Source organism: Berghia stephanieae, chromosome 6, assembly GCF_034508935.2.
Source record: "Berghia stephanieae isolate SIO BIC M18660-M18661 chromosome 6, UCSD_Bste_1.3, whole genome shotgun sequence".
NCBI classification, from domain to species: Eukaryota; Metazoa; Mollusca; class Gastropoda; order Nudibranchia; family Aeolidiidae; genus Berghia; species Berghia stephanieae.
Window position 1 is genome coordinate 27,245,532 of NC_088365.1, and position 22,995 is coordinate 27,268,526.

At 33.9% G+C, this 22,995-nt stretch overlaps 2 protein-coding genes across 2 annotated transcripts in view; one reads left to right on the plus strand and one right to left on the minus strand.

Moving 5' to 3' along the window:
• Positions 1-597: 597 nt before the first annotated feature.
• LOC144974771 (protein kish-B-like) lies at positions 598-4,741 on the plus strand. The gene is made up of 3 exons (XM_078918016.1): positions 598-798; positions 1,284-1,415; positions 2,538-4,741. The coding sequence occupies exons 1-3, from the start codon at positions 789-791 to the stop codon at positions 2,615-2,617; spliced, it is 222 nt and encodes a 73-aa protein (XP_078774142.1). The 5' UTR covers positions 598-788; the 3' UTR covers positions 2,618-4,741.
• A 14,574-nt stretch (positions 4,742-19,315) lies between these two features.
• The window catches only part of LOC144974774 (uncharacterized), a 4,661-nt gene continuing 981 nt past the window's right edge, over positions 19,316-22,995 (minus strand). Inside the window, exon 2 of the mRNA XM_078918017.1 lies at positions 19,316-20,990. Within this exon, the coding sequence (XP_078774143.1) occupies positions 20,043-20,960 (918 nt within the window). The 5' untranslated portion in view covers positions 20,961-20,990 and the 3' untranslated portion in view covers positions 19,316-20,042. The remainder of the gene's footprint in view (positions 20,991-22,995) is intronic.

The following is a 22,995-nucleotide window of genomic DNA, read 5'->3' on the forward strand; positions in this document are numbered from 1 at the left end:
ATACCATTATCAATAATAAAAACAAATACTTAAAAAGCGACTCTGTTAAGAAATCATGTAATCTTCCTCAACTGCTAGCACTGCTAGCTAAGTGCCGACTTCCGGTTAAATTTGTTTACATTCATGGACAGGGTTGCCAGTTTGGCATTTTAAATGCCAGATTAAAAAAATCTGGCATTTTTGAAAACCGTTTGGCATTAGAAAAATCATTTGGCATTTGGCATTTTCATTTGGCATTTTCTTTTCTTGTATATTATACTTCAAATGACACCTTTTCTTAATTATTTCTAAACGCGTAAAAACAAACATCTTCACATTTCTTTTTCATTCTTAAAATCCAACCGTGGTGTAGTGGTTTAGCACTCCACTTAGTAGTCAGTAGGTAAATAATTACCCCAACAGGAAATTTAGTATAATTCAAAAAAAAAAAAAAGAAAAAGAAAAGAAAACACGCAAGCCACCAGGATATGATAGTAAATTGTCTATCAAAAGTGAGTAGTTTTCTTAGTGGGGGTGGGAGTCAACAGACTTTGGCATTTTTTTGAGTGTTTTGGCATTTTTTGAGTCTTCCCCTGGCATTTTGTTGAAAAATAATCTGGCAACCCTGTTCATGGACGTGATGATGTGTAGGCCTTCTTCATTCTGTTCATTGTAGTAATAGGAATTACATTGAATTTTACGTTTTGAGGGGGACCAAAGATAGTATTGACAAAAAATATCATTTGTGAATCTTATCGACAGGCAATGACATTATAATCTTATAATTGTGAACTTCATAGAGTTGCAAAATGACCAACGGTAAGTCAAGTGTCCCAGTCTCAGTAGCTTCGGTTTCAGTCTGTTTTCATTTTTAAACCAAATAATATGACCATCTTAAAAAGACATTTATGATACAATGCCAAACAAAGCAGAATTGAAATTACAAGAAGAGAAAGATTAGTCCTCGTGAACGGGGAAACTAATCTCTCAAATTCAAATTCAAAAAATCTTCTTAACTAACGGACTTAACGACTTAACGCAGCTTCAGACAGGTCAAACTTAAGCCCTAAGCTGTCCCCTAGGTTACCAATCTCAAAGCCCTTGCAGGATAAATGCGTGAAAAGATAAATAGAAGTATATATTTATAGTCCCTTTTCATTGAATTGTCATGTTGCAAAAATATTTTGAAATATTAGAAAATTACAATGTTATGGCCTTTTGAAATAGAGATAAAAAATACATACACCATTTATAATGTGTTTTTCTTTCTCTAATTGATCATTGTTTCACTGATTTCATTCCAGCTTACTCATTTGAAGGAATCGTCATCGTCGGCCTGTTGGTCATCTGTACTTGTGCATACATGAGACGAGTCCCACGGCTCAAGCAATGGTTCTTGTCGGAAAAGAAAGGAATTTTTGGCATCTTTTACAAAGGTTAGCTTTATTAACTGCGACAATGTGGTCTAGTGGTATGACAAACACTTTCAGATCGGAAGGTCCTGGGTTCGAGCCTCGCTCGTTGCATAGTTGAGTCCTTGGAAAAGGCTCTTTACTCACATTTTCTCGCCGTACTCAGGTATAAAATGGGTGCCTGGTCATTAACAACGCTGTCACTGTCCAAAAATAAAGTCTTAATTCACTCAACCCTAACACCGACTATATCCGTAGTTTACCCGGGATACTTACTTTTACCCCATGCCTCATTATTACATTTTGTCTGAGACAAATTATAAGCGTAGTATCAGAGCTAATGTTTTTAGTTTTTACATGTTAATAATGATGAATAAAACCATCTATCAATGCACATGCTCATTTTTAATACAATTTTTTTTCTATTTTGAAGAGTAGCAAAAATCTCTAGGATTGAGTGAGTTAATATCGCTTAACAGGCGTCATATCCCGTCCTACGTTTTTTGTGTTGCTGTTGACCAGGGAACCATTGTAAAGCGCTTTGAGCATGTTAAGTGGATATTGTGCTATATATAAAAAAAGCTCAACTCTTTCCAACCAAATGCTATAAGTATAAGTTGCAACTTTGATTTTACTACCCTCTTAGAGTCTTTTGTCACTCAATACCTTTCTCCTAACTAAAGCCACACAATGTAGCAATGACTATGCAGAAATTTCTTTTCGTGTTTGAGGGTATATACTACACTACAATTAAAGGTCTGTCTTTATTGAATAAATTTCTTTTTGAATTTTGAAAATCCAACCATAGATTTTAAAAAATGTTATGCATCTTCAAATGTGACATTAATTTGGATGACTCGCAAAGAGGACCCCCTGCCCCGTATCTTACTTAATAAGTGGAATCTAAGTGTTCATAGGGATGAACTGTTTGTTTATTCCTTCTTCCTGCCTTTAAAATTTTTTTAATGTTGGTGAAATTTCATAATCTGACAAATTACAATGACAATAGTTGGGAAAATTGTGTGGCAAGGTGGATGACAATGTAAGAAATGCGATTTTTCTCTTTCAAATTTCTATAGTCATGTTTTTTATAAGATCATGAATGATCTTTATATATGTCTCTTCTTTTTTTGCCCCCTATTTCAGCTTCTGTCATAGGAACTCGACTCCATGTAGCCGTGGCCTTGATTTGTGCATTGATGGCATTTTATGTCCTCCTTCTCTAGCATCGGCCCATTGTCATCGCAACACAGTGGCTTAAATTCTCATTGTAAATATCATTGAATGAACATATCTGGCTTATGAATGCGGTATGAAGTTTTTTGAAGTGTTTGACATAGACTGCGGTCCAATTGAGAATGGAATTGGAAAAAATGAAGTGAATCTTTTGATTATTTTGTTAAATGTTTCTTATCGTTGGAACGGTTTTCCATTCGACTCTGGTCTGTCCGCATAGCTTTGACTTTGACTGTGGCTATTTTAGATTTAAAAAAAAAATTGATGGTGAAGTGGAGGAATATCTTTTCTAAAATCTATCCTTTGTATCTGGCACATTTTGATTATAGGTACAAACTTTTTGGGAGTGGGGAATTAGGAAAAAATGATAAAAATAACAAAGGTTTTTATGTATGGTCTTTCAATGTGCTTTACTATAATAATAGTAATGTTTAAAAGATCAACAACGACAGATACCACTCACATACAACAAGGAAAAAGAATAAAATCAAAATAAGTATTGTACTGGGAGTCTTCTTTTTCATTGTGCTTACCTGCAAATGTTGTGTTGCAGGTTTTGTTTTAAATCATGACTCGAGAAATTTGGTTGTTTTAAAATTGAAACCACCTATTGTTAATATACAACCCACATATTTTTACAATATGTCTTTCTGTTTTAATTAATTAATTTGTTGTTGTTGTTGTTTAAAACTGTTTTGAAATCACAATTTTAACTGATTTGTCCAAATATATCAGGGGAATTTGGAGTTAAAAATAGATCTTGGAACGACTTCTATTGTACTTAAAAATCATTCGAGTCAACAAGACGAAACATGGTAATTGTTAAATCTCATTTTCTTTGTACTTATCTGTTTTGTTTTCATTGGGCTTTTCCTATTACAGTCAATGTCAATGTTATTAAATGGAAACATTTAACGTACATAAGCCCAACACATGCAAATGACATGGTGTTATAGTTCATGTGTATAAAAAAATAATAAATAATAAAATCCCTTTATTCATCCCATAAGGGAAATGTGTCTCTAGGGTCTATTCCCAGGGAAGACTGGAATATCCCATTCGTCAGCTGCAATGCAGTGCCACGAATTGAGCTAGGGCGAGGTGACTTGCTCAAGGCCACACAGTGCAATGGCGGGTGATCGAACTCAGTACTTTTCGAGCCACGCTTTCCCCAAGCTTTGTATAAGTTGTAAATATATAATGCATATCAGTCACTTATGGCAATGGTGAAAGCATAAGTTTTAAAAAATCATATATATTTGTCAAGTCAAATTCTGATGGGGGATATGTGGATTGTGTTTAAAGTTTAGCGTTGTCTTATGCCTGTTCATTGGCTGGTTGACTTAAGCAGAGAGGCTCTTTTTGCACAATCTGTCTACGTTCTACGTTTCCTCAATCAAGGCAAAAATTCTGTGTTTCAAGAGAGGGATATTTTAAAACTTTCATATCTAGTAAAAACAGCAGAGTGTATACGGTTGATTGGTATCACAGATGAGAATGCAGTTTACGTTTTCTAAAGCCATTATAACTCATGGCAGATGCCATTTTGCCTCAAGACACACAGTGTGCTGTGTTTTCAATGGTTATCATTTCTCTGGATTGCAAATTTTTACACATTTTGTATTGCATCATTGATGTACTTTGGATTGTCTATTTCATTGTCTGCATCAAAGCATGTCATATATATGGTAAGATGATTCAACGTTTTGGTCCCAAATTTAACTCTTTTTTTTTTGGTCTTCTTATTCCTCTTTGGGGATATTGGGGGTAAGAACCTATGCTTAATAGAGAACTTTTTATGTCACCTGAGAAGTAGAATATAGATTCAGTGTAATCCCAGATAACCATTCTGCGTGCTTGAACGATTGCTGCTAAGCACTCGACTTATTTTATTAATTACTAAATGATCTGATAGATGGGATCCAAACTTATCAGCAAGATATGTTATACAGCTGTTATCCATGCGCCCTCTTCATATCCTGCTTCCTACTTTGTCTGTACTCTCATTACAAAACTTATGTGATTGTGTGTGTGTGTGTGTGTGTGTGTGTGTGTGTGTATGTGCGTCTGTCCTGAAATTTAAAAAAAAAAAAATTATTATTAAAAAAAGAAAATTCTGTTCTTTCTTAATTTTAGTGATTTACTTTTAATTTGCCTTTTGTGTTTATTTATTATTTTCTTGAATAGTAACAAGAGAGCAAGGCTATGAATCGAACAAGTTGCTAGTTGTGTTGCTAATAGGCTGCTCTGTATGGTTAAGTTGGGTTTATAAGAAACGTGTAATTTTAAACCTGGTCAAATTTGAATTGTGTGAACAGGTCTGGAAACAGAAAATACGATGACCTTTGGTCTTATTTCTGTTGGATTCTTCATTGTATCATTTTATAAATATTCACTTATATAATTAAATGAGAGTGGGATTGATATTTATTTGGCACTCATTACTGGGGTGAAAATAATATTATGTTTATATTAACATTTAGTTATGTGTTTGAAATGGGTTCTTAAATGTTTATGTATATATTCGTATTTTCTTTGAATAATTGATCAAGACTGTTGTCTGCATCATATGATCATTGTCATATAGTTTGGTCAACTGTGTGCTATGCATAGCTACCAGATGACCACTGTTTTGATTTTCAGTGCTATAATCTGTTTGTCCAATATTCCAATTAAGTGGCTCCTCATCTTTTGGATTTTCATGGCAATTTAACTCGCATTATAATACAACTGTGAAAATTTGATGAAATGTTTGGTTCACCAAATTGAGGTCACATGATAAATGTGGAATAAAATGGGATATTTTAACACGGCAACTTTGCTGATTTTTGGTTTGATAACCCAGATAAATACATAGTAAGTCTATTTAAAAATAAAAATAATTTGGAAACATGTTATGTCCTATCATGGTCAATCATACAATAGTTTTAGGTTTTTAATTGTTTGTATTTTCTTTTCTTTTTTTAAAATTTTAATTTTACTTTGTACTTATTTAATTCTACTTATTAAGTGTATATTTTCAAATTCAGTAGAATGTAGGTGTGTATATTTTTCTTTGAAAAACAGTTTTTAATTTCCTTAAATTTTAAGTTTTCTCTATCTAGGTTTATTTATCATTTCGTTTTTTTTCTTCATCTATACTTATTTGACATCTCAATTAATGTAAATATTGTGCTTAATGTTGTCTGGTCTGGTGATGACACCCAAGCAAACTTAGACAATCTTACTCAAGTGTGTCATTTACAACAAAGACGGGAACTTTAGAGAAACCATAAACTAGAGATGCCTAAATGAGCCAATAAGATTGAGAGAAAGATAAAGTGAGTAAATGTGACTCATAGATAAGGGAACAACACAAAACAAACGATGGTTCGGCCTTTGGCCAAAGTTTTGTGTTGTTCCCTTATATATGAGTCATATTTACTCACTTTATCTTTCTCTCCATCGCGAACGTTCATTTTATTTTCGGTTCAGGATTGCTTTAACTATTTTTCACCATGTTCTTTTCTTGTTTTGTCTTTTGTTAGAATGAAAAGGAGAGGGGGGGGGGGGGGGCAGAATATCATTTATAATCATAGCATTTCTCACCCTTGTTTTTTCTCATTAGGAACTAAGTTTGATGTAATTTTCATTTCCTGTTTCTGTGTTTTGTGATATTATGACATGCATTTCTATCTATCAGGTGTTACATATATCTTCCACAGACCTGCATACTACTAAGAAAAATTCGTAGAAATACGAATTTTTGGCTCCCGTTACATAACTGCATACACCTCTTTGACTCAATAAATTTTGTTTAGTTTCTTAGAGTCTATATTATATATATATTAATTAGATCATTTTTAAATCATGCTGAGGACAAATTATTAATTTCTAAAGCTATTTAAAGTGACTTTTTCTTTTTTTCCCTTGGAAACTACGAATTTTTGAAACTCCAAACTGGCAGCTCTGGTGCCATATTAAGCAACCGAGACTCTTACTTTATAATTTTGCTCTGGTAGAACAAAAAAATTGCTCCCCCATTTTAAAAATAAATTGTTTTGTGTATTATTCTAGGATGAACGTAACCATCTTGTCATTAAAGCATTGCGAGAGATAGTTACAAAAATCTACCAGGGTATTTGTTTTTTTGTTTTATTTTTGTTTGTTTGTTTGTTGCTTTAGGTCTCTTCCAACACAATTGAGGTTATATGAGAGACCGCTGAAACAAAAAAACAAGCAATCTAACAAAAATAGTACAAATGTAAATCAAAATCATAACCTAAAGATATCATAAGCTAAATTATAAATAACCAAGAACAAACAGGCAGAAGATTTACAGAGAAAAAAAAATATCCCCTGTCAAAAATACAATCACAAACCAAAGAAGCAGGATAGCCTAGTAAAGAGAAGAAGAAACGACATCACTATCGGATCGTACACCCATGCGAACATCATAGGTATATGATTCAAGGTGATGCTCCCATCCAACCACCCGCTTTTTTGTTTTAAAAAATATTTTGCTTCCTTTCTCTCACGTGGTTGAAAGTGCAGATCTGTTACCGTGTAATGTTTCCACCATCTTCCTATTTACTTACTTTCTTACTTAATCCTTTGTGGTATTTCATTAGCACATCAGGCCAAACAGTAAGGAGTGTCAGTGACTTCTGTCTTCCGCCAACTTTCAAACTTCCCTTCAGGTGCAAACAAAGGCTGTCATTTTTCTCTCTTCCAATCTTCTCCATGAATGTCTCCAGAGGCTTTCTCCTTGTTGTGATTTCCAGGTTTTTACTAACTGTCATTGAAATGATATTTATGTGGTCTTGTGATATGACACTCACTTTCAGTCTCACTCGGTGCATAGATGAGTCCTTGGGAAAGGCTCTTTACTCACATTGTCTCACTGTACTCAATGTGTAAAATGAGTACCTGGTCATTACCAGTGTTGTCTCTGTCCGAAAAATAAAAATTAAATATTGCTGTTTTGTTATCCATGTTAAGTGTTGCTGTTGATCAGGGACCCTTTGTAAAACGCGTTGAACACATTTAGTGGATATTGCGCTATATAAAAGCTCAAGTTTTTCTTTTTAAGGTTCGTAAGCGTCTTAAAGCCACCCCCGCCCCCCACACAAACAAGCAAAATTTATCTCCGACTTCTGTCCACCCTTTTATCTGATACCTGGAATTTATTAACATTCCTTAACCTTAAATCTCTCAGCGCTAGGAGGCACATAAAACATAAAGCCTGAACATTATTTTCCTTCCATTTCATAGTCCCAACCCTCTGTCAGGAATACCATCCGATTTTGTTCCTCTCCTTTTCCACCATCCTGCGTTCGCCATGTTGTTTTGGGCCTTTCCTGAAATTTAAATGACCCAAAAAATCGTTACAAATATTGTGGAACTCTTTTTAAGTAAATATTATATAAGTATAATTCTCTCCAAAATGTATTTTTGACCTAAAAACAGACGTGCCAGCTACTACAAAAAATTTGTAGAATTACGAAATTTCGGCTCAAATTTCAGAACCCCATGAGCATCTCTATGTAAAACTTATTGAAAATGAAAGTTGATGCCAGACTACATAATAGTCAGGATTTTGAAGTGTCATTTAACCCTTGTGAGGATAAAATGTTGATCTATAAAGTTGTAACTATAGCAACTATTATTTTCATCTACTAAAATTTACGAATTTTTGAAGTTTCAAGTAGGCAGGTCTGCCTAACAACAATACAAATGGACATGCGATGTGTTGATACTCATGTATGATTAATGATATGTGGTAAATTGCAATGTGAACACATATCTTTTCAGTATTGAAAATAAATATTATATTGATATTACCAATCTATGTTTTTATTTTCAAGAAAATGTTCATGTACCGTGGAATCTGCATAAAGTCAACATCTCTTGTTGGTTCCAAATTTTTTACTCTTTATCTAAATCTAAGCGTGTTCCATTGATTATGGATAAAGTCAATCTTGATTAAAGTCAACCAATCTTTCTAGTCCAGCAGTGTTGGCTTTTATCAGGATCCACTGTACTGTTAAATTGACAATGGGGATCAGAGTGAGTACCTGACCTCCCGTAGTGGGCAGGGAGGTCACTTACTGTGTCTTCTATCCTCCTGTATCTGTTTTCCAATTGCTCTCTGTCTTCGTCTTGGAATGAGATTACTTGGTTTTGGCCTGACCTTGGCTGGGAGGGAAACAGTCGAATTTATAGTTATAGTTTTGAGAGATGATATTTTTTTCCTTGTAAATTATCTCTCTGTTATGCACTGTATTATATTTTGTTTACATGTTATATATGATTTGTAAACATTTGAGTGTGTTCTTCTTAGTGGGTACCTATGCTTAACGTCAGGATGAGACATTTAGGTCTGGGTGGGGTTCCTGACCTCCCATAGTGGGCAGGGGGGTACATACTCTGTCTTCTATCCCCGTATATCTGTTTTCCAACATGTTTTCTGTCTTTGTCTTGGAATGAGATTACTTGGTTTTGTCCTGGCCCTGGCCGGAGTCTTGGCTGGGAGGGAAACAGTCAGGTGTATAGTTATTGTTTTGGAAGATGATATTTTTTTTCCTTGTAAATCATCTCTCTGTTATGTATTATTATATTTGTTATTTTCAATGTATAATGTTAGCATTTGGGTGTGTTCCTCTTTGTTGGATTTTGTGCTTGTGTCTGGATGAGACTTATAGGTGATCTCAAACTAAATACATTGGTGGTATGCTCTTGGAATCTACATCTGATCCCTATTTGTTCCCAGTTCCCCTTTGTCTTACTTTCTCTTGGCTGCTTTAATTGTAATTCTAGAACTTTTTACTATTCCATTTTCTTCCTTTTTACTGGCGCTGATATAACCTAAATGTGTTGCAAGCGCCGTAAAAACCTTAAAAACAAACAAACAGACATTTAGGTGATCTCAAACTAAGTACTTTGATAGTGTGTTATTGGAATCTACATCTGTTTCCTATTTGAAACAATTCCCCTTTGTCTTTACTTTTCTTGTGTGCTTTAACTGTAGTTCTAGAACTTACTATCCCATGTTCTTCATTTTTACTGGCGCCAATATGACCTTAATGTGTTGCAAGCGCCGTAAAACCCTTAAAAACAAAACAAACATTTGATAGTATATTTCTATTTGACTTTTTGTCTTCAGGGAATTTTTTTTTTTTTCAAAGTGTGTTACGACGCTTGAGAAACATTTATGTCATTCAGTGCCTGTAAAAAGGAAGATGATGAGATAGTCAAAGATTCTAGATTCACAATTTCAAAGCACACAAGAAAAAGTAAGACAAAGGGGAAGGCTTGAAATACGGAACAGATGTAGATTCCTAGAGCACACTATCAGTATACTTAGTCTGAGATCAGCTAAAAGTCTCATCCAGACATAAACACTGGTCCCCCACTCAGAGGAATACACTCAAATGTTTACAAACCGAAATATATATATATATATATATATATATATATATATATATATATATATATATGCATAACAAAATAATAAAAGCAATTGTACATTATAGAGAGATGATTTACAAGGGGGGAAAATATCATCTCCCAAAATTGAAACTATCATTTGACTGTTTCCCTCCCAGTCAAGGACTCGGGCCAGGGCCAGGACAAAACCAAGTATGTAATCCCATTCCAAGACAAAGACAGAAAGCAAATTGGAAAACAGCTATAAGGGGATAGATCACACAGTAAGTGCCACCCTCCCCACTATGGGAGATCGGGAACCCCAGCCAGTCCTCCATCCATCACTCATGTTAAGGAGACAGTCTTGGGGGAAGATAGAAGATGTTTGTGAACCACTGCCTGCAACGGTATTACGTTAGCATGTACAAGACACAGAATACTGAATTTTAAGTCTAAATTATGACATTAGGGGGTTTTCAGCGCTTACAACATATTTAGGTCATTTCAGCACCTTTTCTTCAGACATAGAACCTTTCCCTCGTCTTCTTCCTTTTTACTGGTGTTGAAATGACCTACAGTGTCCCAAGGGCAGTAAAACCCCAAAACAAGTAAGAGGTATGGGTTGTAAAAGTCATAAAAAAAAGATTGGGCATTTATATAATGCAATATCCACTAAACACCCTCACAGCGCTTTGTTTGTTTTTAAGGGTTTTACTGCGCTTGCAACACATTAAGGTCATATCAGAGCCAGTAAAAAGGAAAAAAATGGGATAGTAAAAAGTTATAGAATTACAAAGCGGAATTGGTTCAAATAGGGAACATGTAGATTCCAAGAGCACACAATCAGTGTGCTCAGTTTAAGATCACCTTAATGTCTCGTCCGGATGCAAGTACAGGCCCCCACTAAGACTAAGAGGAACACACTCAAGTGTTTACAAACCATATATTATAAAACAAACAATAATACAATGCATAACAGTACATAGAGATGATTTACAAGACAAAAAATATCATCTTAACTTTATATATGACTGTTTCCCTCCCAGCCAGGACAAAACCAAGTATGTAATCTCATTCCAAGACAAAGACAGAAAGCCTGTTGGCAAACAGATAAAGGGGGATAGAAGACACAGTAAGTGACCTCCCTGCCCACTATGGGAAGTTCGGAATCCCACCCAGTCACAGCGTATTAAAGGGGTTTCAAGTCAATAGTAACATTTAACATGTAGGATGAGACATGATGCCTTTTAAGCGATATTGTTTTTTTATGTTTGTTTTTAAGGGTTTTACGGCGCTTGCAACACATTTAGGTTATATCAGCGCCAGTAAAAAGGAAGAAAATGGGATAGTAAAAAGTTATAGAATTACAATTAAAGCACCCAAGAAAAAGTAAGACATAGGGGAACTGGGAACAAATAGAGATCAGATGTAGATTCCAAGAGCATACCACCGATGTACTTAGTTTGAGATCACCTAAAAGTCTCATCCAGACAAGCACAGGTCCCAACTATGAGGAATACACTCAAATGTTTACCAATAATATAATATAACATGTAAACTCAACATAATGCAATGCATAACAGAGAGATGATTTACAAGGAAAAAAATATCATCTCCCAAAACTATAACTATACATTCGACTGTTTCCCTCCCAGACAAGGAGCTCCGGCAAGGATCAGGACACAACTAAGTAATCTCATTCCAAGACAATGACAGGAAACAATTGGGAAACGGGTATGGGGGGATAGAAGACACAGCATGTACCTCCCTGCCCACTATGGGAGGTCAGGATCCCCACCCAGTTAAGCGATATTACAAATATTTTTCCCCCAACAAACACTGTTAAAAGCCAGGTACTCAATTTACATCTGAGAATGTGAGTTAATAGCCTTTTCCAAGGACTCAACTATGCACTGCTCAGAGCACAGACTTGAACACTGGACCTTTCGACGACATAGCCGCACAAGTTAATTTTAAGATTTAAGACAGACTCAAGTTTTTGTGAAATTTAATTTTTTAATGATAATATCTGGGTATTGCTTGGTTGTGATGACAGGTTTACGTCAACTGTTAAATCATTGCAAATTTCAATAATAATAGAAGTAGAATAAATGAATAATAAAAATGATAATAATAATAATAATAATAATAATGACAACATCATTATTATTATTACTATTATTATTAACAATAATAATAATAATAGTTCTATTATTGAATATGAATCAGAAATGAAAGACGAAGCATCTGGAATGTGACAGTAGTAAAACAAAAAAAAACAAACCAGAACAATACATGTTCTATCGAAACAGCAGTAAACTTATGGTATCAAATCACAGGATTATCATTGCAGTATAAATCAGTACTAAAAAGGAAATAATTCGACATGTGTTGACAAATGAAAAACAAACAAACATTGCCATCAGTATCACCACGTCACCAACATCATCATAATTGAGTTATATTAATTTGAAGTAAAAAAAAAAAATCAATATATGAGCAGACTCGAATCGTATATAGATGGTCTATGCATATTTTGAAGGAAAATAAACAAAACACACTCCATAGTTGGAATATTGAGTGGAAACTTTTTTTTTTTTAAAAATCAGTCGATAATAATTGATTTAACAAATCCCCTTTGAAAATAAAAAAAAAATAAAAATAAAACAAACAACAACATCTGGGGGTGTTTCCATAGGCATGAATCAGGAGATGCATATTTTGAAAGAAAAGAAAACAACGAAACAAAACATATTTCATAGTTGAATACATTGAATGAAAATGAAAAGAAAAAAAAAGTCATCATTAAAATGGAAGTAAAAGGCAAAATCAGTATTTGAACACACACAAACCGTAAATGTGTGCATATTATAAAGAAAAAAAAAATTAAAACATACTCCATAGCTGGGTACATTGAATGGAAATAATATTTAGTGAATGTTAATTAACAGACCTCCCTCTGCATAAATCAAAACCATAAAAAAATAAAAAAACAAACCTGGTGGTGGTTCCATAGGCATGTTCAAACATAAATGTTGAGTATTTTGAAATGAAGTCACACACTCAAATGAATGACAGAAAAAAAAAAAATGTTGATTTCACATTTTATCGTAGGCAACGGGTTTTTACACACTTCTGTATGTCTTAAAATCGTGACCTCATACCACAAAACCACATAGCCGCATGGTATGACAGTTCAGGAAAAATCCTGTATGATTGGTAAGGAGAGAGTTAAGTTAACATGATCAAATATGAAACTTTGGTTTTCTCCTAGTTTAAAAAAACAAAAATAATAACACATAAATTTAATCGAAGTCTTGATATATTTGTCTAAAAATTAAATCCTGGCATAATGGCCTTTTGAGGTAGTCGGTCATGAATGTGAAACCAAACTGTCAATCATGGACTTTCTTGACTTTTGTTAAAATAGGGCACATGACGAGAGGTGGAAATAAACTAAATAACATAATTACAACTGTTTAAGGAGTAAATTAATATATAATTTTAGGCAAATAAAAATTGAATTCTGAACAATATCATTGCGCGTACCCCAACAAACATGTTACTGCGTTTAAAAACTGCAAACCCAAGAGTATTGTAATCATGTAACGTTACCATTGGTAAATCTCGTATACATTTCAGTGTTATCACATGTTGTAAATAAAACACATTGACCATTGTAATATCAACGTTATATATCAGGTGAATCATGCCACGATGATAAAAGTTGGTTACATTACCCTTTACAGTCTCCATTATATGACAAAAAATAATCTAAAAAAAAAAAAACAAGAAATATAAAAAGGACAAAATCAAAGACAAGTACAAACTGTGATATGGATCAAACTTAAAAACAGGATTATAATAATAATAATAATAATAATAATAATAATAATAATAATAATATTGCCATAAAAAATAATAATAATACACCACAATCTCAGTCAAGATAATTTCATGGTATTTTAATCTTATTTACATAATAAATACATTTGTTTTATTTAATTTCTTTCTTTCTTTTTTTCTTCTTAATCAATTGTTGTCCAACTAAATATGGAAACAATGCAACACAATATCATATTTAACATTAATCATTAATAGAAAAACAAAACAAAAGAAATTAATCTGGCTCCGGTTGAATCTATTACAAAACACAAGCTGTGTTTGTTATTGTTCTGTTTTTAAGGGTTTTACGGCACTTGCAACACATTAAGGTCATATCAGCGCCAGTAAAAAGGAAGAAAACGGGATAGTAAAAAGTTCTAGAATTACAGTTAAAGCACAAAAGAAAAGGCAAGACAAAGGGGAATAGGTTCAAATAGGGAACAGATGTAGATTCCAAGAGCATACAGTCAAAGTACTTAGTTTGAGATCACCTAAAAGTCGTATCCAGACACAAGCACATGTACCAACTAAGAGGAATACACTCAAATGTTTACCAATCATATAATATAATATGCAAACTAAACATAATACAATGCATAACAGAGAGATGATTTACAAGGAAAAAAATATCATCTCCCAAAAGAATAACTATATATTCGACTGTTTCCCTCCCAGCCCAGCAACTCCGGCAAGGATCATGACAAAACTAAGTAATCTCATACCAAGACAATGACAGGAAACAATTGGAAAATGGGCATGGGGGGATATAAGACACAGCATGTACCTCCCTGCCCACTATGGGAGGTCAGGATCCCCACCCAGTAGCTGTGTCATTACTCATAATCATTGGTAAAAGTAACACATCTGGACCAATCTTTAGGAGTTCAACTTGAACTTAAGTGCACTCATTATTAGCAGGTCTGATAACCGAATGCAAATATGGAGCCTGATTTAACATTGTTGTAATGGACAATATTTTGTGTTGGCTTGAGAGCATTTCCATAACAACAGAGAGCCCATAACAATTTGAGCTATGAGACCTCCAAATAAGTCCTTCATACACTCGAAACATTAAACTAAACACATTCTTATCATAAACTACAAAAATAACTTTTTTGATTACAATGAAATCAGAGAATAACAAATTTTACACCTTTCAAATTGTATTTAATGTTGCGCAATACTTTTTTACTTTGAGCGTGGTTGAGAATGATTATATGACCTATATAGCACTCAAGGACAACATGTATATATATATATTGAGTATTTTCAAGCTACCCATATCATAGTTCACTGATTCCAGATGTTTTTATTCCATTACATAGTGACCAACTTTTCAAAGAGCTGAAACAGCACACCGTAATGTGTGCTACAGCTACCTAAAATTGCAGTATTGTTGGACTGTTATAAAATATAATCTAGATTGAGATCTTAAAGCAGTCCTTCAGAGCCAATAAGCCCTTGGAGCCGGAGTTTATCCCGGTTTCTATAGCATGAAACAGACAATAGCAATTGCAGGCTACCTTTTGGATAGGACGCTAGTCTATCGCAAAGTACTTTCCACTAGATCTTACACAGCCAGCTACCAAATCACTGCTGGGTGGACAGAGGGGTCAGAAAAAAATCTTGACTGCACCCCCGGGGATCGATCTAGGTCCCTTTGCGTGTGAAGCGAGTGCTCTACCAACTGAGCTATCGGGTCCCCCAGAGATTATCTTAAATACTCTCTATTTTGCTGTTTCTTGTTTTAAAATAATGAGACATGCAAGGGTCATTTCCATAATATATATATATATATATATATATATATATATATATATATAAAGAATCTAGTCTTATACATCTTTTCTTCAAGATTTCCAAATCAAGACAGTCCCCATTTTAATAGGACGGTTGACCGATATGTTAAAAACATGAAATTCTAAATATAGACTACAAGATGCTAACAAATAAACAAATAAAGGTTGAGCTCTTTTTGGTTGTATATAAAAAATCTGATGAGATTCAATTCTAACAAAATAATTTTAAAAACTAAAAAAAATAGAAACAGATCTGATTATAAAGACACTTATAATATTGTAGTTTTACTTAATACGTTTATTTGTTAATGACATTTTTAGTTTATTTCAGCAGAAGTGGAAAGACTTCAGGAAAAAGTAAGACAAAGGAGAATGGTTGAAATACGGAACAAATGTAGATTCCAAGAGCACACTATCAAAGTACTTAGTTTGAGATCACCTACATGTCTCACCCATACACCAGCACAAGATCCCACTTAGAGGAATACACTCAAATGCTTACATTATACATTCAAAATAACAAACATAATAATACACAACAGAGAGATGATTTACAAGGAAAAAAAATATCATCTCCCAAAACAATAACTATGCATTTGACTGTTTCCCTTCCAGCCAAATCTACGGCCTGGCCCAGGGCAAAACCAAGTAATCTCATTCCAAGACAAAGACAGATAGCAAGTTGGAAAACAGACATAGGGGAAAAGAAGACACAGTATGTACCTCCCTGCCCACTATGGGAGATGTTTTTTTTAAAAAGGGTTTTACGGCGCTTGCAACACATATAGGTCATATCAGCGCCAGTATAAAAAAATAAAATGGGATAGTAATAAGTTCTAGAAATACAATTAAAGTACCCAAGAAAAGGTAAGACAAAGGGGAATTGGTTCAAATATGGAACATATGTAGATTCCAAGAGCACACTATCAAAGTACTTAGTTTGACACCTAAATGTCTCACCCAGACACAAGCACAGGTCTCCACTGAGAGGAATACACTCAAACGTTTACAAATCATATTTAATACGTTAACAAAACATAAAACAGGACATAACAGAGAGATGATTTACAAGGAAAAAAAATATCATCTCCTAAAACTCTAACTATACATTTGACTGTCTCGCTCCCAGTTAGGGTATCTGACCAGGGCCTAGACAAAACCAAGTAATGTCATTCCAAGACAAAGACAGAAAGCAAGTTGGAAAACAGATTAGGGGGATAGAAGAAACAACAAGTACCTCCCTGCCCACTATGGGAGGCCAGGAACCCCCCCATCCTATGGGAAATAGCAAAGAGTTGATTTACAAGGAAAAATAGATCATTCGACTGTTTTCCTCTCTGCTATGGACCTAACTCAGGGATAGGATGTAATCAAGTCATCTCATTCCAGGACAAGGGTAGTGGGCAGCAACATGGAAAGTGAACGCAAATATTGAGAGATAAAAAAATCATCAAAGTGACCAAAAATAACCACCCCAATTTACTATAGGACAAGCTGATAGATTGATGTCTAATTTAAGCGCCAAATGATCAGATCAATATCTTAAAATTCATATTTATTTACAATCCATTGCATTTTATCAGGACTATTCAAATGATGAAAAGTGAAATACGATAAGTGAAATACAGTATCAATGTATAACATACATTTACGTTGTTTCCACATTTGACAAAATATGATTTTTTGTAACCTCAATTTTCATGATTTGTTGTTTGTCTCCTGACGAAGGCCAAGGGCCGAGACGTTGTTTGTTTTGTCCTGTTCCTATATATATGAGTCGCTGGCAGAGAAAACCTGGGAAGATGCGGCAAGCTTCGATACGAGATATGAGCCAAAATTGAAGATAAAGTGTTTCCCATAGCAGGAAATTTTATTGAGAAAAAAAATTCATAACTTGGGTTCTAATAGACATAAAAAGAAAATTTATAGTTGTAAAAGATCAGAAAGATGTGTTCTACACCACTGCAAACAAAACTCAATTTATGAAATTTACACATCTTTCCTGGTTTTCTCAGCCAGCCAAACATATGCACTGAGTATGAGCAGGGGCATGATGGTCTATTTGTTTGATTCAGATAGTGGTAGAAGGTAGAGTGGTAGCTGACAAGTGCATAGAACTTCTCTTTGTGACACTAAGTTGCTAGAAGCCGTGGACTGTAAACAGTAATAAACAAAAATGAATATAACAGCTTTAAAAAAGAACAAAATACCAAATACAGAACATTCCGGGCTGAAAACCCTTCTTCGGACGACCCCAAAAAAATAAAATAAAATGAAAATATATTTTTTCATTGCTTTTTGTTAATGGCTGAAGAAGAGTTTTGAGCCAGAAAAGATCAGTGTTTGATAATTTGATCTTTTTTGAAGCTATTATATTCATTTTTGTTTAGAAATTCTCTTTTTAATGGTTTGAAGTAAGTTGCCATCCTGTTCAGATCTCTGGTTCGATGCTCACTCCCATTGCAAAAGTTTTCATTCTCTGTCATCTTCTGGCACTTCTCAATTCCTTTTATTTCAGAATATCATTTGTGTCAGACATAGAAAAGAAAAAAAACCACAACAAACATCAACTCAATGATAAAATAAGTCTAGATGAAAAAAAAAAACAAAACAAACCCAGGAAAAATACACAAAAAGAAAGATCTCAATATAAAAGAAAGTAAATAAAATAAATACACAGTTTTAAAAACAAACAAACGAGAAAAAAAAAGCTTGAACAAGCTAAATGGTCGTTGTAACATTGGGGAAGCAAAACAACAATATTATTGAGTTTGTCTCTCATCAACTTTGCATGGCAGAATAAATCATTCAATGAATTTTGCAAAATAACAATAGGGTGAAACGTAACAACCCACTATGTTCACTGAGACATAGACAAGCCTAGATGATCAATCTGGCAACTGGGAAGTCATATTCATCAAGGTCTATTCCACAGACAGATAAGATGTAGTCAGTGTATGACTGATATTTTATGTTATCTTCCACCATTTTCCTTTAATAAATAGTAATAATAGAAGTTATAATAATAATAATAAGGAATGATGATAATAGCAATAATAATAACAATTTAATTAATAATAATAATAATAATAATAATAATAATAATAATAATAATAATAATAATAATAATAATAATAATAATAATAATAATAATAATAATATCTCGGATAGATCAATACTGGAAAACGTTATATATAATAAATAATATTGCATAGATGACAAAAGAAGAAGATCCGTAAAAAGACTAAAAATCAAAAATAAGGATCACATCACAAATGAGTTGCATATTGAATTTTGTACAACAACACTTCAGGAATTTTATCAAATCGTTATTGTAGTTTGCTCCACTTATTTGCAATCTGCCTCATCTGTTTAAACAAAACAAAAATTTTCTCTCCTTAACATGTTTATCCAAAAATGTGTGATTAAGCAAAGTGGACAGTATAATAGTACTACAATCTCGGCATAGGTCAGAATTAATAATCCCAGTTTGGAAGAGATCTTAGAAAGGAGCTTTAAAATATGATCCTCAAGCAAAATAATACTCATCGAGGTCACACTGTGAAGAAGCTATCTGACTTTATTTGTAACAAAACTTTGGGGGAATATGATAAAGCCCAAATGAGCTGCTTTAACTTTAATTACGCTAGCCCTTCCTCTTAAAAAAAAAGGCGGGGAGGGAGAAAGACAAATAGGGAACAAAAAGATTAATTCTAGTTAACATTTTTGAAAATATGTTTTCCTTGAATTTCAAAACAGGGTGATTCTAATCTTTTAGAAAGGTTAAAGATTTATAATTAATATCATGAGAATGAGTAGGGCTTGGAAAACTAATGAATATTCCAATGGACTGAGGGTGTATGACAGTTAAAAAATATGCAAAACCTACAAAACTCATTACAAGGTCTGTTTATAAAAACCCTCTAAGTATGTAAGTAATTCAAGACAACGCCAGAAAGATTTTGTCTGATTTGACAATGATGATGTGGTTCTGACTGTAAATATCTGGAAGGTTAGAAACTTGCATAAATGAAAATAGAAGATTTGAAATATTTGTTGCAGTCAACCAAGTGATTTTAGTATCGAATATCAGACTACAATGTGAACAAGTTGATTTCTTTTAAAAGTTTTATCTACCCCAAATTATTATTTTATGGAAGAATTTGAAGTGCAATATTACATTCAAAAGATAAAATAAGACAGGAAGATACAATCAACATGAGCCTTGTTCAGCAGTGGAGAATTGTAAAATAAACCTGATGGAATGTACAAATATTGTGTAATGTCAGCATCAACAAAAATCAAGAAAGCACATTTCTGGTAATCATCCAGTCACCGTCCCACGATAGTGGTGGTCATTCTCGAAGGTTGGCCTTTCAATGAGGGTGACCACCAAAGCCCCCACTAGAATGAATAAAATGGCAGATAAAATACAAAGACGTTCACTTCTTGTCGCAAACCTCTGTGCACGGTCGATATTCCCTCTTAAAATGCCTTCCTGAAATTCTTTTTCCACTCTGAAAGCAAAATAAGCTGCGGGAATTCCAGTCGGGAAGAAAAGGAAACAGGAGATGATGGAGAAAATTTTGATCCAACGAATTCTTTTCTTTCTGAGCGGTTTCCTCTCGTCCGGATCCCACTGTTCTGCAATTTGCTGAGTTGTGATGTATCTTGTCCCGTCCTGTCCAACTGAGGACACTTGCCCTTCCCGCACGCTGATGTTACCAGAGTTTTTACTGTAGCAGATTTGAACAGGAAGTGACGAATCTGCTGTTGTTATTTGACTATTAGGTTCAGGGTTAGCACTGGCACTGACACCATTATTTATACCAGTGGTTGTTGGTGATGTGTCTGGTGTATATCCATTTTGATTTCCAGTCATATGATTGGAATTATTGTCGTATGTTCGTTCATCGTCTGCTTTTGTGAAATTTTTGGAAAAGGTAACATCCCCATCTGGCCTCTCATCACCATCATATTCCACCGACACGCTAGAGTGGATTGTTCTTTCTCCATAGGAATCTTCATCCACCATGACCACCCCTCTTTCCCGCTGGTTTCTTCGTGATGTCTTAGAAGGGGGTGGGGGAAGGGACAAGTGGGGTTGGATAGCATCCATGTCAACACTGTGATGATTTACAGGAAGTCTTGAATCTTCTACACGTCCATCTGTTTCAGTCTCTTCGTTCAGACCAGAAAAGTCGATGGAGTCAAAGTTCTGTGTCTCCTTTGTTATGGACATGTTGTCACCTCTTAACCCCCGTCAGTGAATCTGCAAATGTAAAATATATGTAAAATAACTATAGGATCATTTTTTTTCTTTCATTGTATCTAATTGATTTACTGACTTAAGGCCTTTCGCTTCCAAATCATCCGATGTGGACGCCTCGACTGCCTCTCTAATCATCTGTGTCAACTCCTTCCACAGTTCACAGTCTTTTGCTGTAGATGCTAATTTCATAAGATCTTCAATATTTTGAAGACATTCTAGGTCTCTATTCAGGACATGTGAATTAATGTGGGTTTATGCCTTATATTTTTTGTGTCCAGATGGGGTGAAAAAAGTATTCATGGCTTTATTAACTGGTATATTTTCACTTCTTCTGAGTATATGCCCAAAAAGCTGTCATCTTGCATCCAAGATATGAATAGATAAGGGTCAATGTATATAAGTACTGAACAGTATAACACATATAGAGCATTACATTACGGGATTTCACAATATTCTAAAATTACAAAACGATTAAATGTTTATAATATTATATAGCCTTTAGTTTCTGTACCTAAAAGAGGTGGATACAGATAGGACTGTAAAGATTAGTATTCACAAACTCCTTTGTTATCTCTAAATGATGCAAGACAATGAAAGAAGGGAGGACCACGATTTAAGACTGTCTTTAGGTCCTGTGAAGAGAAGATATCTGAAATGGAATGAAGATGTCACTAAATCATCCGGCTTTGCAAAAAGAACCTGACAGAAATACAGAGGAGTCCAGATAAGATAAACTTAATAAAAAATAATCTTGTTTAAAATAAACTTTTCATCGAGTCTAATTTTTTTTCATGAAAGTCGACTGATCCAAGTCTGGTTAAAAAAAAAACTACAGTCCATTCTGGATAATCGTAAAAAACTTGGGATCAGCGAAAATGTTGCGATAAACCAAAGTTGCAATTAACCAAAGTTGAGTTTCCAATTCCCTATTGCAATATTTTAGACATATCTGGTAAACTCAAAACTAGTTGTTGCAAACATTGTTCTTAGTCCAACGCAGACTGAGCAATATGATTGAAATAGAAACTGTATAGCAGCCCTGTATAGATTCTATCAAGAAAAACCATCTTTGAGTTAAGTCGACAACTTATTCTGATTTGAATCACTTTCACACTTTTGTTCTCAACATTTGTAAGAGTCAAAATAGAGAGACAATAAGCTCTCACCAAACACGGTCAGAATGCTCTGTTGTCAATCCCAAAATAAAGGATAGCCTCAGTCTCTCTTTATAACTGTCATTGTCTACCTGTTGTGAAGACTATGCCCAGCCCCTTATCTCCTATTAAATGGCCAAATGACATCATAAACCCATAACTGCAAAGCTCTGCCCTCTTTTGTCTCTAATAGAGTGGTGATACACTACTGTAGCATTAAATCCTACTTACTCTTGATTTTTCAACATGTCACGATTTGTTCCACGATGAAATCATGATATTATTGTTTGACTGATTTCTTGAATTTGCCACTTTTTGAGGGCGAAAATCTGTTGCCATTAACCGGTTTGTTGCAATTAACCATTGACTTTTATATAGATTTAATTCCGTTTCTTGAGAAATGTTGTGATTAACCGAAAGTTGCGATTATCCGGAGTGGACTGTATTCTCTTCAATAGTGGCCTTCTTTCCTCACCTCCATTCGACCTAACCTTAATCAGTATCATCATACCATTTTTGCCATAACACAATAGCAAGAAGACTAATAATAATTGCAATAATAATGTTCAAAAAATAATTATAATAATGATAATAATAATAATAATAATAATAATAAAATAATAATAATAATAATAATAATAAAAATAATAATATAAATAATAATAATAACAATATACTACTATACTATACTATTACTATATACTAACTATACTAATATACTATACTACTAACTAATACATATATAATAATAATAATAATAATAATAATAATACAATATTGAATACTATTAATTACTACTTCATTACTATCATCATCTATCATATATCTCATTAACGAGGAATTTCGGACGC